The following is an 18,701-nucleotide window of genomic DNA, read 5'->3' on the forward strand; positions in this document are numbered from 1 at the left end:
GCGGTTCTATGGACGAAAGGAAGACATAGTGTGACATAGTAGTGAGGAAAAATAGTGGGTAAGGGGGACACAGGAAGTGAGTTTGTGGACAACAGGAAGGCCATTTAGTAGAATAGTGGGTAAGAGAAATAAGCGGGAGGCGCCCATTGGTCGGGAGGCCACTTCCATACCTCAGCGGTCTTCTCAAATATACAGAGGAAAGTCTCCAGGTCGTCATCCGTCCCCATCTTCATCAGTGATATGGGTGGGATGGGCTCCAGGGATGTCACAGCGCCAACCCCCTCTCTGGTGATCAGGCTCCAGAGCACCTGCAGGTCCTCTACTTGTGCCTGGTGCAGGACTTGGAAAGGCTGTTTCTTCTCCAGGCATACCTTCATGAGGGCTTGAAAACTGATTTTGTTGGATGCTGGTGAGGGTCTTGAAAACTTTGCCCAGCGTGAGGACTCCATAACGGTGTTCTCTTCCAAAGACAGGTTTTCGGGTCCTCTGTGATAAACCTAAGTTCGTGGGCAATGGAGAAGTCAGCAGACAGCGAACAGTTGAGGTGCGTATTTATTGCACACACAAAGATGGGTGCAATAAATGGGTGGGGCAGAAATTCCACACCACCACCAATTGAATATTAAAGTGTACAAAAGAAAGATGTACATTCGCTACAATGTATTGGGTTTTGGCTAGTTATCAGAGGCACTTTAAGGTACCTCTGGGCCCTTGGGTTTGCTGTTCCGCGGGGGCCCCCTTCTAATTGGGGGTGGGGACTTGCACTGTGCATCGAACAAAGCTACATGGCGCCTTTCACGGTTGCGCACTGTCTCCGTGTCAACAACTCCATCTCCCGCGGAAAGCAATATATGTGATCCTCCCGTGGACATTGGTAGGGGAAAATGGGGTGCTAGATGCCATGAGCTGTGCCCCCTGGGAGTTGTGGGCCCCTGGGCTTCAGCCTGTGTTAATGTGCCCCTGCTAGTTATATGTAATTTATTTTGTGAGATGTGAGTCTTTTGGAGGATGATGAGGTGTCTCATGGACCTGTGGTGGAGGACTTTGCTTCTTGGTGTAGAAGTTGTTGTCTGCCAATAAATACATCCAAGACAAAAGATCCAAGACAAAAGTCACCTGTTACCCACACAACAATACAGGGGATGAATATTGACACTGTATCTGAATATAAGTACTTGGGGACAGTTATTGATATTGAGCCGCCACCTTGGATCACCCACCGGGTCTCGTTGGGAGCTTGACTGTTTGTTATATTTTGTATTTTAAAAACGTAATCCCATTACATGTATTCCGTTATTCCGATGTGTCAACTGACACATCATCTTGTTCCTTCCTGTCAGAGAACCAAGGCTGCAGTCAAAACAGATGTTTGTGGGTTAAGCCTTATAAAGCGTTCATTTGTGAGTCACGCTTGTGATGTTTGCGGGTCATGTGTTATCTTCACTTGAATAAAAAAAATCTTCATTTCATTAGACAATTTGTCATGCATTGTGAGTCTTTGAGGACATCTGATGGAATAAAACTAATTACATGTGATAATATCTAAAAATGACATTTTTACAGTTGTTATTTCAAGCATTGGATTTATATTTTGATTAACTATTATTTATCAAATTGTTGCATTTTTACTAAACCACTTGTGGTGAAGTGTCAAAATTTGCGATGATGCTCCAAAATGCTGTCAAACATGACAATGCTTCACAGTTAAATCTGATTATTTTGTTACCTGTCATTACAGGGGTTTTAGAATTTTGCTGGTATTAGTGCTTGTGGGTTAAAGTGTTTTGTTCAGATCACGTGTGAATGCGACCCTGAGAAAACGTGACTCAAAATGAAATATATATATATACACTTTATACCTTGAAAATTGTTTTAGCTACAGTAAAAATACTATATATATATATGCACAGTTGATGGCATTATTTAATCACTTCTTTTAAGTGATTTATTCGTGATGGACTGGCCACCTGTTCAGTGAGTTTCCCTGCCTATAACCACATCTCTAGGATAGGCTCCAGCGTCCCAGCTGCGACCCAATAGGATAGCTAGAAAATGGATGGATGGATGCGGTGACTGCGGTCACCTTCCTCTCCGTGTTTGCGGCAGAACAGGTGCCATGCAGATAGAAAAGTTGACAGCGTCAGCAACAGTTAATAAAGGGAATGAGGGCTTTGTGAAGGGTCAAGCTTTAGTTACACAAGCTCAAACTGCCCCATTACTATTGTACAGTCACAGGAGTGTTAATGTGCTCTAAATAATTCTGTGTAGAATCAATCATGAACCCACACTGACAGTTTTGAGCCTATATTCTCCAATATTTAAGGTGACATCATATGGTAAGTTTTTTAAGGCAGCATGTGTTGTGTATATAAATGGTGTAAAGCTTCAAAGCTAAAAGACTCAAACTAAATATTTTTTTGTGCCAACTGCCAAGCATTGAAGTCTATATGCAGCCAAAAAATGTATCATTCATTCATACTGGACAGTATTAATAAAATCTTTTTATTAATAAGAATTAATAAAAACTGGCTATATTGTTCAAGATTTGTGTATGCTATTTACTTGACGCTTAAGAGTATCACACCGTTAACTTAGCAACATTATAACCTCAAACTCTAGAAATTAATTGTGAGTCGAGTCATCCATGGCGTGGACAATTGCTTCCGAAGTTGAGTATTCAAAGCTGGTCACTTCAGTTAAAATGCTGCACGTAGGCAGCTCACTAGGTCTTGGAACAGGGGTACAGTGAATGAATAGTGCACAGCTTATGAACTAAAAACCTCAAATCAAACAAAATAGACTTTTATTGTGCCAAGTATTGAAATCTACTCTATGCAACCAAAAATGCAAATGTAGTGTTAAGTCTTTACATACAGATTTTAAAACAGCTTGTAGTGTCATCATGATACAGGGCAAATACAGAAAACACAAAACGTCTAATCAGTGTAATACTGATTTGTACCATATGGAATGAACCTGTGGAATGTCGTCCAAAGTTGTTATTAACATAATAAAACAAAAAATAAACAGGCACTGGAAAACGAGTGTAAGAAAAGTAGTAGTATATTACCATAGGAATAAAATCAAGGTATATGGCGAGTTCCTTTGTTAACTTTCTCAAGTGAACATTAGACTCTTTAAACTACAGGATAATCTCTATAAGTGTTACAAGCAGAACGACATTCGTGATATCAGGTCCCTCTGCCTACTGTAAGTTTTAGAAATGCAACAAGTGTTCAGGCAGCGGCAGGCACCATCACATGGGCAGGTCAACACTGTTATGGCGTGTCTTCCTGGAGGTACCATCGTAACGGGGCAGCGCTTTTTGTAGGCTCGACATAGCAGCCGTGCGCTCCACATCAATGACCGCGTACAGCTCTGTCCTGCGCGTGGGTGTCTGTGGCAGCGGTGAAGTGGGCGTCTTTGGGGTCTGTGGGTTGCTAGAGCTCTCGGGCTCAGTTTGTACCTCAATATAGTTCAGTCTGTGCAACTTGTGACCCGGCCGGCGGAAATCAAAGTTAAAGAATGTTGGGGTAGAGCAACCCTGCCAGCGGGCTGACTCCACCTTGTTGGCACTGGGGGGGGCTGTTACATTCTCCGTGTTGATGTAGTAGTGAGTGGGGTCGGGGCTGTACTGCCGGTGGTTGTGGAATCCATTGATTGGCTGCAACCTGAGCTCCACTGACTCTTCGCCATCTTCATCGTCCAAGCCGCCCTTCGGGTGCTCTCGCACCGGAGGGAGCGCCGGTAGGTTTTCGTAGTCGAGTAATGCCGTTCTCCGCTGGGCGGAGTTGTTGATGTTGGCGTCGGGAGTGAGTGGTGGCGGCCGAGCATGATGGCGCGAGAGAGCAGAGAGCGAACTGTTGAAGTTTTCTGCAGCTGCCGAGACTCCCATAGAGGTGTCGTCCGGCTGACTGCTTTCAAGCGCATCCATGCTGCCTGCATTTTGTGAAATAACTGTGCCATTACAGTTGTAAGTGGAGTCTGCCCCAGCATACTCCAGTCCAGATATTGACGCCTCGTGTTGTCTCTGTCTCTGCACGGGGGTCGGGCCTAGCACGAACCGAACACCATCGGGTTCAAGCTGCACTCGAGGGCCTGGGTCAGGGGCCTCCTGAGGTGTGGTGCATTCTGCATCAGGTAATGACACACTAGAGTCTGTAGGAAGTTCTACAATACTTGGGCTGTGCTGTTCCAGCAGACCAGTGGTGTTCACATATGTATGACCCTGAGGAGACATTGCATACAAGACATACTTCAGTGACTATTATGTTCAAACAGTGATATAAAATGTAATGTGGTAAAGGTGTTTCTTCGCCCTTACAAAAATTTAGCTCACCGCAAACCTGCTGCAAATTCACTACAGATAATTTTAACATGCAAATGAGCTTTGCGGAAAACTTGCGGCAAATTGTCCATTGTTGCCAAAGTTGGCAGTTCACCACTACCAGTGATGGAGCTGCAAAATTCTGACAAACATTTGTGGAAAATCACAAGCTCATTTGCATGTGAAAATAACTAGCAGCAAATTTGCTGCTAGTTTAGATATTTGTAAGGGCAAATATGGGCACTTGAGATGTTTCAAGTCAAACTCCCTTTAAAAACATTCTTCACACTCAATAGTTTATGTAATTGATTTTTTACTAACTAACAACGTCCAACAGTGTACATACATTATTTTTGCCATTTTGTCTGAACTGTCATAAACTAAAGTCATTTCCACATTTGTCATTCATTCTGTGGTGGAATTTAAATTTTTCCATTTTTGGGTAGATTTCCTTGTCTGGCTAAAGCTAATTTCATAGCTAGCATTTTATGTACTGTAAATACACAAAATAAAATGAGATTTTAACTTTAGCACACTTTGATAAAATTACAGTTTGAAAGAAAATGACACAAACCTATTCTTTTTGCAAGTAATTTTTACCTTGCCTTTTCTTTGTTTACTTCACACATCCCTTGTCTCATATTTCACTTCAAGCATGCTCTTTACTGACACTGTTGTGTTCTTGGTAATCAAGTACACTAACTGAGGGACAGCTGTAATGTGGGTAAAACTTTATATAATTCACCTTCACATAACATTGAAATGGTTTATCTCACTCTTTGGAAACATCCAATTCAAAAATATTCATATTCACTTACTCTTACAGCCTCATCTGCAACTAAGAGTGGGTGTGTGGACTCCTCGCCCAGAGAGGGCAGACACACGCTCGCCGTAGATGGATGCCGACTGGAGGGGTGTGAGGATGCATCCCCTAAAGAGGGATACCGCAAGCTGCCATTGGGTAAGGAAGGGAGGATGTTGCCAGGAGCTAAAACATACAAACATAAAAAAAATAAACAAACAAATACACTATGAAACCTTTTGAACCTTACACAAAACTAGCCTTTCAATTTCTAATGCTGCAATATATCATGCAAATCATGTTTGCAATGCTTTTCATTAACAGCATCATACCACTGATAACAATTGTCTTTGGTGGTGCCTTACAAAAATGCTAGAAGTTGGTTTATTATATAAAGCAATTAATTATTTGCATTTCATGTTTACATTGGATACAAGTTTTACAATGTCTCTCAAAATTGAGCTCAGGTGCATCCTGTTTCCACTGATCATCCTTGAGATGTTTCTACAAATTGATTGGAGTCCACCTGTGGTAAATTCAGTTGATTGGACATGATTTGGAAAGGCACAAACCTGTTTATATAAGGTCCCACAGTTAACAGTGCATGTCAGAGCATAAACCGAGCCATGAAGTCCAAGGAATTGTCTGTAGACCTCCGAGACAGGATTGTATCAAGGCACAGATCTGGGGAAGGGTACAGAAATATTTCTGCAACACTGAAGGTCCCAATGAGCACAGTGGCCTCCATCATCCGTAAATGGAAGTTTGGAACCACCAGGACTCTTCCTAGAGCTGGCCGCCCGGCCAAACTGAGTGATCGGGGGAGAAGGGCCTTAAGTCAGGGAGGTGACCAAGAACCCGATGGTCACTCTGACAGAGCTCCAGCGTTTCTCTGTGTAGACAGGAGAACATTCTAGAACAACAACCATCTCTACCAATCAGGCCTGTATGGTAGAGTGGCCAGACGGAAACCGCCACTCAGTAAAAGGCACATGACAGCCCATCTGGAGTTTGCCAAAAGGCACCTGAAGGACTCTCAGACCATGAGAAACAAAATTCTCTGGTCTGATGAAACAAAGAATGACCTCTGTGGCCTGAATGGCAAGCCTAATGTCTGGAGGAAACCTGGCACCGCTCATCACCTGCCCAATACCATCCCTACAGTGAAGCATGGTGGTGGCAGCATCATGCTATGGGGATGTTTTTCGGCAGCAGGTACTGGGAGACTAGACAGGATCGAGGGAAAGATTAATGCAGCAATGTACAGAGGCCTCCTTGATGAAAACCTGCTCCAGAGAGCTCTGGACCTCAGACTGGGGCATCTTCCAACAGGACAATGACCCTAAGCACACAGCCAAGATAACAAAGGAGTGGATATGCAACAACTCTGTGAATGTCCTTGAGTGGCCCAGCCAGAGCCCAGACTTGAACCCGATTGAACATCTCTGGAGAGAGACAACCTAATGGAACTTGAGAGGTCCTGCAAAGAAGAATGGGAGAAACTGCCCAAAAAGAGGTGTGCCAAGCTTGTAGCATCATACACAAAAAGACTTGAGGCTGTAATTGGTGCCAAAGGTGCTTCAACAAAGTATTGAACAAAGGCTGTGAATAATTATGTACATGTGATTTTTCGTTTTTTAATAAATTTCCAAAGAATTCAAACAAACTTCTTTCACGTTGTCATTATGGGGTATTGTTTGTAGAATTTTGAGGAAAATAATTATTTTAATCCATTTTGATAAGGCTGTAACATAACAAAATGTGGAAAAATTAAGCGCTGTGAATACTTTCCAGATGCACTGTATTGTTTTAACTGGATTATCAACCACCACTATGCCACTATGACTTTTATTAACACAATTTGTCCCTTTTGAAATGCTGTTAGTGCTTACACTTGTTAAAGTGAACAGAAGCAAGGCAAAAAAACTAGATGTTAACAATTTTTGTCCAATTTTGGACTAAAATCAAATGAGCAACAGGTCTGAAAATGTCCCTTTATAAATCAGTTCACAAAACGGTCTAAGTGTTTCATTCATGAATCTAAACAACTAGTAAGTATATTCTTTTTTTCCTTTTATTCCATTTTCTCCCAATTTGGAATGCCCAATTCCCACTACTTCGTAGATCCTCATGGTGGCGCAGTACCTCACCTCAATCCGGGTGGTGGTGGACAAGTCTCAGTTGCCTCTGCTTCTGAGACAGTCAATCTGTGCATCTTATCACGTGACTCGTTGTGCATGACACCGTGGAGACTCACAGCATGTGGAGGCTCATGCTACTCTCCGTGCACAACTTACCACACCCCCATTGAGAGCGAGTACCACTAATCACGACCATGAGGAGGTTACCCCATGTGACTCCTCCCTAGCAACCAGGCCAATTTGGTTGCTTAGGAGACCTGGCTGGAGTCACTCAGCACACCCTGGATTCAAACTCGTGACTCAAGGGGTGGTAGTCAGCATCAATACTCGCTGAGCTGCCCAGGCCCCAATGACCAGTAAATTCTTACATTTCTTCTTCTGTGCTTGATAGGTAAGTTCCTATTGGTTTGGAACAACAATAAGGTTGAGTAAATAAAGAGGGTATATTTTTGTGGATGAACCAATACTTAAATGTGAGAATGCAGTGTAGACTTACTTGTAGGTGTGTGTGGTGTGAGGGGCTGGTCTGCTTCAGCTTGTATGAGGTTAGGTTCAAACACAGCTTCCTCCACCACACTGATACTGTTGTTGTGCATGACGTCCTGCAGCATGTTGAAGATCTCTTCAGCACGGGAACACTTGAAGGCAAATATCCCTGCAGACAGTGAGCACACATGGTACTCTGCTCTTACAGTTGAAAAACATCAAAAGTAAAATACTACTACTATGTTCCAAAAACTAGTGTGCTGCATATAGAGGAGACATTTAAAAGCATTGGGAATGACTTGTGTTTCACGTGCCCTTATATCTTGGGGATGGTCAAGCATTGTAGTCTTTCAAAGTATACTCCCATTAAGCCCACACACAAACTACAACTGCAATTCCAGGCGCATATTTTTACAACGTCCATTATAAATAAGCTAAAGGCCGGATTTTACTTTTACGTCAAACCTTAAAAAAAAGCACAAAGTTTAAACAGATATGTCTTTTTGACCACGTTTTCACTTGTATTTAATGAAACATAAAAAGAATACGAAAACAGTAGATGTTCCAGATAAAAAAACAAGCCCAAATACAATGTGATATGATGCAGAGATTTTAAAATAATCTTGCTGATCAGACTCCAGTTCCAAAGCGAAACAATCACAGCTGTTGTGGTCTTCCCTTAATGCGACGCACGGTTACATTTTTGCAGAAAAATATAATAAGGTTTAAACTGCTTTATGTCTTAAACTAAATATGTAGCCAAAATATGATCTAAGTTCTGCGCTTTTGAATGCGCATAGCGAGGATCACCCTGAAGCAATTCAGTTACATTGAAGTGTCATTCTGCATTCAGGATGTACATTAAGAGGTTTTGTGCCACTCTGTATTTGAGTCTTTTTTATTTCTTACTTCACTTACATTGATAGATTTGTGCAATATGATGTTAGCCTATTTAAGTGTTGAATATACATTAGTCACCATGTTGAAGTGCTTGCACTTAGTGTCCATCTATCCCTCTAACAGGCATTTGATCGGGGTCACTTGAACATAGCAGAGCCTAATTTTGCATTATTATCCTTAACACAGACTAGTCTACTTATTTATTTGGCAAGTGCTCTTGTAATAATGAGTCAGATGGTCATTCTGGTGATATAAACACCAAAATAACTCTGATACAAGCCGAAGTTGGAATCAGGGATGTGCACAGGGGGGGTGGCTACAGTGGCCCAAGCCACTTTGCCTACAAGGGGCTGAGGTGACCCTCTGGGTAGAGTAAACAAATTTACATCTATTTATTTATCAAACACTTTTAACAAAACTGAAACAACAAAAATTCTAATATGAGATAGCTTTGAGGTGCGTAAGTATATGTAAATGTTTGTTGTTTATTTTATATTGTGTTACAATGACTATGTTTGTCAATAGAGTCTCCAGACCTTCATTATCATATAGTCAATAAACCGTAATTTCTTCATAAACAGTTCAGTTTGCACTTATGCCATTTAACAAGTGCAAACAATGCCATAAAACATAAACGGTTATGTACGTACTATATACGTATACAGTTGAAGTCGTTAAAACATTTTTTTTAATAACTCCACAGATTTAATATCAGTACACTAAAGTTTTGGCAAGTCGTTTAGGACATCTACTTTGTGCATGACACTAATGTTTTTCCAACGATTGTTTACAGACAGATTGTTTTACTTTTAATTAACTGCATCACAATTCCAGTGGGTCAGAAGTTTACATACACTAAATTAACCATGCCTTTAAGCAGCTTGGAAAATTCCAGAAAATCATGCCAAGCCTTTAGACAATTAGCTAGTTAGCTTCTGATGAGGAGGTGCACTGAATTGGAGGTGTACCTGTGGATGTATTTTAAGGCCTACCTTCAAACTCAGTACCTCTTTGCTTGACATGATGGGGAAAAACAAAAGAAATCAGCATAGACCTCAGGTAAAAAAAATTGTGGACACAAGTCTGATTCATCCTTGGGAGCAATTTCCAAATGCCTGAAGGTACCACGTTCATATGTACAAACAATAGCTCACAAGTATAAACACCAGGGGTCCACACAGCCATCATACCGCTCATCCCAACCGTGAAGCATGGGGGTGGCAACATCATGTCGAGGGGGTGCTTTGCTGCTGGAGGGACTGGTGCACTTCACAAAATAGATGGCATCATGAGGAAGGAAAACTATGTGGATATATTGAAGCAACATCTCAAGATGTCAGGCAGGAAGTTGATGCTCAGTCGCACTATACGATGCACTATAATTTTGCGATAAAGACCAACTGTACATTATTTCTTACATTATTGTTGTAGCGATATCGCCCTGCCCTAATTCAGTTTAATTAAAAACTGACCATTTTACCCAAATATATGAGTGCTATGTATACTTATGCTTAATAGAATATCAAGTCTCCTGTGTGCTTTGTATGTGGAACTATATTTGTGTGAATCTTAGAGTTGATGCCTATGTAGAGAATTTCAAATCAGTCCTTTGTTAGCTCTTTTCCACTGAAATTGTGATGGTTACCATGCAAAGCCTGTGCTCGGCTGGTTCACGGACGGGGCTATCTGTAGCCTATCACATACTGGCAGCGCTTTTCCACTGACTTGAAACTCGAACAGTGACTTAACGAGTTATGTGGCTATGTGGTAGTTTTACGTGACTACTCACCTGCCCACAAACAAACATGGACCTCCAGAGCGTTTACTCCTGATTTTGAGGGCATTTATCCAACGTTATTACATTGCTCAACAAGATTGCCAGAGACGACATCAATGTTCAAGATGATAATTAACTAAATTACCTTATTTTGTATTAACTTTTGAAAGTGGTATATCTTGCTAAGTACTATAAACTGTAACAGTAGAATCGTTATTGACATTGGTGTAGCAGGTGTAGTAAGTGTTGGGAGCACAGCAAACCGTACTTACCAGATCAAGCATGCAAACTCTCGAGCTCATCCTTGTGAAAGCATGGGTTCAAAGTTAACAGTCTTGCATTAATCACTGCAGACATTTTCAAAGTAAAGACCCTTAGCCAAATGTACATGTGTAAACTGCCAATTATTCCCAGCACTGGTGTTTAGATTTTTATAATACATGAATTTACAAATGCATCCATTTAAATATGAAGTTGTAGCAAATATGGAAGAAAATTTGATTTTGCCTTTACCTTGACCCGTCTGGCAGCGTCGGCCGCTCTCAAATGAGAAGAGATTTGAATCGTAGCCATAGCGACGCAGGCACAGGTAAGGCCACTTGACAGCATCACATTTTCGTGTCCGCAGGACCAGTTCATCCTCCGTCAGCTCCATGATTCCTGCTCCCAGCTCATTCCCATCATCATCAACATTCACCACCTGAACACAAAACAAACCCAACTTAACACAAAATCATCAAAATAAACAACTTGACACACTTATCAAGCCATACACCAAAAAACAAATTCAACTCAAACCAAACTACTATTAACAACACATCAACACAAAACAGTTAAACTTGTCAACAAAATTACTGGTTAAAATGTTTGTTTAAGAAGGGTATCATGATGATTATTAACCAATTTTAATTAAAACATTCTGTTGACGAAAACATGATGAGAAAAAAATAATAATGCAAGATATTAACATCTACGAAGAATTAAATAATCTAACACAATAATACAGTATGTTGTGGATTTCACCGCTTGAGCCGTGGACAAAAGTAATGGCAGTGACATAAATTTTGTGTTTTGCAAAGTTTTCTGCTTCAGTTGTTGTGGTGTTGATTTACATTGTTTATAGATTATTGTGCAGAGTGATCAGATGCATTTTAAATAATTGCAAAAAGCTTCATTGGCCAAAAATATTTTACTTTATCACAAAAACCCAAATGGTCCTGGCACAAAATGACAAGCTGACATAATTTCACCAATCATATCAGCAGCACCTGAGAACTTGTGAACGAGTACTAGTCAGGTGAAAGCACTCTATCATTCTGAATGGATTATAAGAGCAGAATGATTGCTATAAAAGGAGGGGAAAAGTGCTTCCAATCATTGTGTTCTTGTTAGCAATGGTTACCTCTAAAGCAAGATGTGCAGCCATCATTGGTTTGCATCAAAATGGCCTCTAATGCAAGGAAATTGCTGCAAAGAATATTGCATCTGAAAGAACCATTTACCAGATAATCAAGAACTTCAAGGAGAGAGGTTCAACTGTAGTGAAGAAGGCTTCAGGATGTCCCAGAGTATCCAGCAAGCATCAGGACCATCTCCTCCTGAGGAGTCAGCTACGGAATCGTGTCACCACCAGTGCAGACCTTGCTCAATATTGGCAGCAGGTTGGTGTGAGTGCATCTGCACGCACGGTGAGGCGAAGACTTTTGGACAATGTCCTGGTGTCAAGAAGGGCAGCAAAGAAGCCACTTCTCTCCAAGAAAAACATCAAGGACAGACAGAAATTCTGCAGTAAGTACAAGGATTGGACAGCAGAAGACTGGTGCAAAGATATTTTCTCTGATGAAGCCCCCTTCCGACTGTTTGGGACATCTGGAAAATCGACAGTCCGGAGAAGAAAAGGTGAATGCTACCATGAGTCCTGTGTCGTGCCAACAGTGAAGCATCCTGAGACCATCCATGTGTGGGGTTGCTTTTCATCCAAGGGATTGGGCTCTCTCACAATTCTGCGCAAAAACACTACCATGAATAAAGAATTGTATCAAAACATCCTGCAAAAGCAACTTCTCCCAACTATCCAGGAGCAATTTGGTGATGACCTGTGCATTTTCCAGCATGATGGAGCACCATGTCAAAAGGCAATGAATTAGTGATGATGAAGTGGCTCGGAGATCATTACATTGAAATTTTGGATCCGTGGCCAGGCAACTCCCCGGATCATAATCCCATAGAGAACCTGTGGTCAATCCTCAAAAGGCGAGTGGATAAGCAGAAAGCCACAAATTGTGATCAACTCCGAGCACTAATAAGTCAAGAATGGATCGCCATCAGTCAGGATTTGGTCCTGAAGCTGATATCCAGCATGCCAAAACGAATTTCAGAGGTTATGAAGAACAAGGGTCAACACTGTAAATATTGACTCTTTTCATGTATTGAATGTTTTTGCCAATAAAACTTTAAAACTCATGAAACGTGTATCATTGTTTTCCAGTATACCATAGAAACATATGGAAAAATAATCTACAAATACTGAAGCAGCAAACTTTGCAAAACACAAAATTTATGTCACTGCCAATACTTTTGGCCACTGCTGTACAGAAAGAGTTAAACACCAGCAAAATTAACAACTTTATAAACGGGTTAATTAATTTAAAGCATCCTATATATACACGAGATCGTTCACTACATTTACATCATCAATTTAATATTACAACTGCACAGACAATGAAGTAAATGAACAGGTGAACTTGAAATAAACTGCATGCTAGTCAGGAGTAACTTGCATTATGAATATGCCGTTTCCCTAAAAACACGCTACATGTAACGCAATATCCTAAACTGGCTAAACGTAAGGAATTTACAAAAGAGTAACTTCTAAAAGTAGTTAATACTTCAGGCTTATACTACTGGCTTTTGTTCTTATGTTTTTGAATCTTTAATTTATTTGGTATGTTTAACCCTTTAAGCTTGGTTGTAATGGATGCAAAATGTTAATACCTACATTTTGACCAACACAAAATAGGTATTGTTTGAAAGCTTAAAATCTCTACTTTACAATGCACATAGGCATTATGACCAAAACTGAACAAGGGCTTTGAAATTTGCAGACAAATCAGAAGTGTTCCTTTTTTTATTAAATGTGCACTGTACAAATTATTGTAATCAGTGAAAACATCAAACTAATCAAATAGTCATATGTTTTTGCAAAGCAATCAAAGAGTAGAATACAACCAGCCTATATGTCTGCTCACAGACAAAAGAGGGGGCGATTATCTTTCAAATGAGCCCATGCACAAGGAAATGGGATGCATCGAGCATTATATAATCCACACGAAACACAATGTACACACAGCATCTGGCATCTTGCAATCTGGCTAAAGACTTGATAGTTTTCCTGGATCAGATGATGTTATCGGAAATTATGTAGCATCATGAAACAATAAAATAAAAATCAGTTTGGGTTTAGATCAGTGTAAAAATCATCCTATATTTTGGGCTGAGAGACATGTGATTGATTGATGAGTGTTATATATGACCTCCAAGAGATGACGTCATGTAAATGACACAGAATCAATGATGCAGACTCATTGAGTCAAAAGGCACTCATTCTGTGAATTCTCATGACTAAAATCATGTCTGCATGCTATGCAAACCTTTAGTCACTGTTGTGTTCTTTTGTACAATTATAATGTTTGTTCGTTGAGGCTTTTGGACACTGTAGACATTTTTGTACACTTTGATAAATTATATTTGTAATGCTATAACTTTTGATTGCTTTGTCATGTCAACACAATCTTTTTCTCAGATACAGTTGACATGATTGAGAACAAAACAAAAGCCATTTTTCAGAGCCACCTTATTTACACCCAGAGACATATAATATAAAATAAGAAAAATCTGGAAATTTGTTTTTATTTTTTTTATGATTTTTCAGCCGTTTCTTAGGCTGAGAGATGTTTTGTCATAATCTATATCATTAAAAAATATGGATGTTTTCTTTACATTGAACACCTGACCTTGTTTTTTTTGTTCCCATTGCCTTTCATTTTGTGTATGCCACTGAAACATGTAATCAAGTTTGGTTTGTTCAAGTTTGGCAACGTTTTTTCATATACATGTTATTTTCATTGACTAAAATTATAGGCATTTTTGTCTGAATAAGACTAGGGGTGTAATGGATCACCCATCTCACAATACTGAATACCTGAAAAGTTAAGATTGAAAGTGTTTTTTATTATTATTACTTTATAGACATTTCAAAAACAGTTTTCTTCATAAAAAATGTAGCTAAAGTACTGTTCTTAAAAGTGCTAAATGATCCATTAGAGATGTACTGGGACTAAAACCAGCCCAGATCATGGCAATGGTAACACCAAATGGAAATATTAGCTAATCATTTTTCTTACTGAAAATACAGAATTATGTTAGATACATATGCTGCTTATAAACATTTTAAATTACAATTTTATTTTATTAAAATAATTTTAGCTCTGATTACATCTAACTATTCTTTTCAAAAATACATATTTAACGGAAGTGCACACTTAACCAGTTAAATAGTAATAATTTACTGACGAAATCAAATCAGACATGACATTTGACATTAGGATTATATTCCTTCATAGCATTATTATACATAATATTCAGCATTATACAGTATATTAATATGGTTAATATGATTATTAAACTTCTGTACACTTCAATTTTCTCTCGTGCAGTCAGAGCAGATCAGTCTTGTACTTCAAAATGACATTCGATCCATCCTGCTGAAAAGGCTCTTCTCTCTCCCACTCCTGGTTTCACATTCAGTTTCCGAAATTTCAGTCATAAAGTCATCTTACAACACCTGTGACTGCTAGTCTACAATTGTGTTTTAGAGCTCCTTGTGTCCAATGAAGCAATTTCCATTTGTATGGCCACATACATAGGATCAGGTAGTCGAGCGTATTGGATAGAACAGATGTTAAAATCATTTTTACAAAATTAAAAAAATCTCCACAATGTGCATCGTCACATTTTTAACCATGATGTATTGTGCCACGATAAACCGTTACACCACTACAAAAGACTGTATAAAATAACACAGACGCAAACCCTAACTAAAAATCCCACCGAAAAAAAAAAAGCCTCACAATCTAATATATCACTACTGACCTTAAATTTACTCTGGTGATTGTCAGGGATCGAATCTTTATCTGGACAGCTAAAACAGCTTCCCATGGCTTCTTCAGAGGACCATTTGATACCTGAGGCAAAGACAAACATTTATCATTGGACAATTAGTAAAATAAAATGTGAGATGTTGTCAATCTGCAAGATACTTTTCATATTTCTTTAACATTATCTCATACTATTTATATATTTTTTAATTAATTTACACAGCTTTATTAGTGTAATAGTATTACAGTCAAAGACCAATAAGGTTGATACAAATTAGAAATCAAGTGTCAAGTTTTTCAAGTTTTCTGTCAACCACTCCAACTTTTAAGTTTTTCAAATATGAATAATATTTTAAGCAAAATTGTTTCACTGCTTGGGTTTCTTTTTTGTAAAAAATAATAATTAAATATTATTTTGCACTACTCACACCAACATTTTTTTTTTTTTTTTTTCAATAATATCAGCCTTAGACTTGTTTGTTTTCTGTCTCTGGATGGTTACACCACAAGACATTTTTGATTTCAAGCCCTCAGAAACAAAATACCAAAATTACATTGAAATCAGTAATTGAAAACATTTGAATCACATTAGAGGAGTATTCAAGTCATTGTTTTGTTTGAATAACGTTTTGAATAAACTGATAGATCAGGACAAAAGTAGTATATCATTTACACATTTTAAATGATGAAATGACAGTTCTTACCCAGATCCAGCCACCAGGGTTCTTGGTACATTCCCCAGCCAAAAGCCAACAGTCATTCTCTGAATGTTTAATGGCTTTATGTGATAGTCTGCAGCGGCTCTATTATCTGTTGATACATAAACCAAATATGATATATGTCATAACAGTTTACAGTGTTCTCATTAAACAAGGCCCCAATAACACAATAACTGATCAAGAACCAGTATCTCTATAATGACAGGAATAAATGAGAGATTGTGAGTGTGAGGTAAAGTTCAACTCTGTATGATAGTCACTGTAAGAGTCAACGAAAAGCCTGAGGATGAGGCGAGTTATATTAATGTACAAAATGGTTTGGAAAAGAAAACGTTCCTGGAATATTTTCAAACAGCACTCTTCCCTGCGATACCGTCACATTAGAACTCACAGTAAATCATATTTCACAAAAATATGCCATTGTATTTTTAAGCAGGCCTTCGTGCATTTAGATGCAGCCGTATTTCTATAGGTAACCTGCTGAAATGTTTAGAGTAAACAAACACATAACCTTGCCATTAATTTGGGCAAATAAAACAATTAGGCTACTCATAAGAACTTAACTATATTTTCATTTACACAGTGGCATAACACGTTACAGCACTGAAATCTGTGTGTTTGTTTAAACAAATGCTTCATTTAACTAGTCTGGTCAGTTTCAGTTCAACTGAATTCACCGAGCTCAACACAACATATTTTAGCCTTATTTTACAGAACTTCACGTTCTTGTTATGCTGCCAATAACTGTACAGTCTCAATGATCCTGATGCACAAAGTTTATACTGGCACATAAGACAAAACTAACCACTTTTTACATTTCTGTTCAAACTTCTTAAAGGCATAAAATCAGTGTTTGACCGTATGTGCATCTCTTCATGTAGCTCAGCTAACACACACATACACAGCTAATGTACGATAACTGATACACAGATTCCGTTCAACAGATTAATCATACTTACGTAAAGCTCATAATCAATCGAGGTGAGTGTTTTTCATCGCTGAATAGTCCACATTTGATCGAACATGTTTATCTGTTGAACTTTATTAAGAGTTGGTCACTAGCTCAACTAGCACAGACCCGCCCGAGCGCCAAAATAACTTATCCTAATTTATCAGATCAACTCAAACTAACCGTGCAAAACACATTTTAACCGTCTGATGTCTTGCATGAAGTCGATGTTCATGTTAAAGAAACTAGTTTAATGCGGAGTTTAATGTTTTGTGGGTTTACTTTGTCGCTCGCTTTGGGTTAGTGTGTGCTAGCGTGATCGTAGAGCCAACATGTCACTGCGCATGCGCGCGCGTGAGTCATTTTACTTGAGTTACAAAAAGTATTCAGCGCTGTGGGCTCCTGTGCTGTTCTACGTTTTGTGTAGCTGTGTTGTCTGTGGAGCCAGATAGATAACAAAAAGATCTGAATTTGCAGTTTGTACATTTGAAATTTAGACATATTGCATTTAACGAAATAAAAATTTCCATGGCGTGTTTTATAGTTTTTAATTTGGATTTCATACTTTTGAATTCTAGACGTAGCATTTAACAAAATGTCATTGTTTTTTGCAGATTTGATAGATTTGTATTTTTAAAAAGTATATTTTGAGTTCTTTTGAGAGGTGAAATTAGCTGTAAATATTCAGGTTATATAAATTACAGCTGAAGAAGAAATTCAGTATGCCAGCGGTCAAGCTTCTGGGTTCCACAGGGAAAAGTAGAGCGTTTCAAGTCAAACTGAGCATTTTGGCAAATGACAGAACTGCTACAAGTTTCTGACCTCTGTGAAGTTGCACCCTAACAAATCATTATCAAACTATGCCATTGATTTGTGCTGATATGTGCAGCAAAAACAAACGTTTGTGTTGGTTTGGTGTTTTAGATATTAGACATAATTGTTTTGGCTGTGTGATGGCACTTTCCACCCAATGTCGTACAAATCACTCCAAACCGCTGCCGTTCATTTATACTCAATTTGTGCCGGTTTCAGTGGTGGATCCTGGTATAGGCGATATTGGCAGCTGCCTGCTTGACTGCTGCACAGACCTCTCAAGATCACGATGGGAGAAAGGTGCAGTCAATCAAGTTGTGGATGGAGGACCACCGGATCAAGACCCTGTCATAGCCCAATTTCCAGACCTGAACTCCATTGAAAACTTCTGTAATGTGATCAAGATGAAGATGGATGGTCTCAAGTCATCAAACAACGCCAAGCTGCTTGAATTTTTGCACCAGGAGTGGCATAAAATCCCCCAACAGCAATGTGAAACAATGGTAGAGAACATACCAAGACGCATGAAAGCTGTGATTGAAATTAAGGGTTATTCCACCAAATATTGATTTCTGAACTCTTCCTAAGTTTAAACATTAGTATTGTGTTAATTAGTGTGTATGCAGGCTCC

The 18,701-nt window shown here is 39.1% G+C and overlaps 1 protein-coding gene across 1 annotated transcript; it reads right to left on the reverse strand.

Moving 5' to 3' along the window:
* Window positions 1–2,531: 2,531 nt before the first annotated feature.
* LOC127638613 (fibroblast growth factor receptor substrate 2-like) lies at window positions 2,532–17,583 on the reverse strand. Its single transcript, XM_052120206.1, has 7 exons — window positions 17,268–17,583; window positions 16,294–16,399; window positions 15,585–15,676; window positions 10,947–11,133; window positions 7,767–7,925; window positions 5,146–5,315; window positions 2,532–4,228 (listed from the first exon to the last, which is right to left on the reverse strand). The coding sequence occupies exons 2-7, from the start codon at window positions 16,322–16,324 to the stop codon at window positions 3,257–3,259; spliced, it is 1,611 nt and encodes a 536-aa protein (XP_051976166.1). The 5' UTR covers window positions 16,325–16,399; window positions 17,268–17,583; the 3' UTR covers window positions 2,532–3,256.
* Between the last annotated feature and the right edge of the window lie 1,118 nt (window positions 17,584–18,701).

The sequence above is a fragment of the Xyrauchen texanus genome, chromosome 46, assembly GCF_025860055.1.
Source record: "Xyrauchen texanus isolate HMW12.3.18 chromosome 46, RBS_HiC_50CHRs, whole genome shotgun sequence".
Taxonomy (NCBI): domain Eukaryota; kingdom Metazoa; phylum Chordata; class Actinopteri; order Cypriniformes; family Catostomidae; genus Xyrauchen; species Xyrauchen texanus.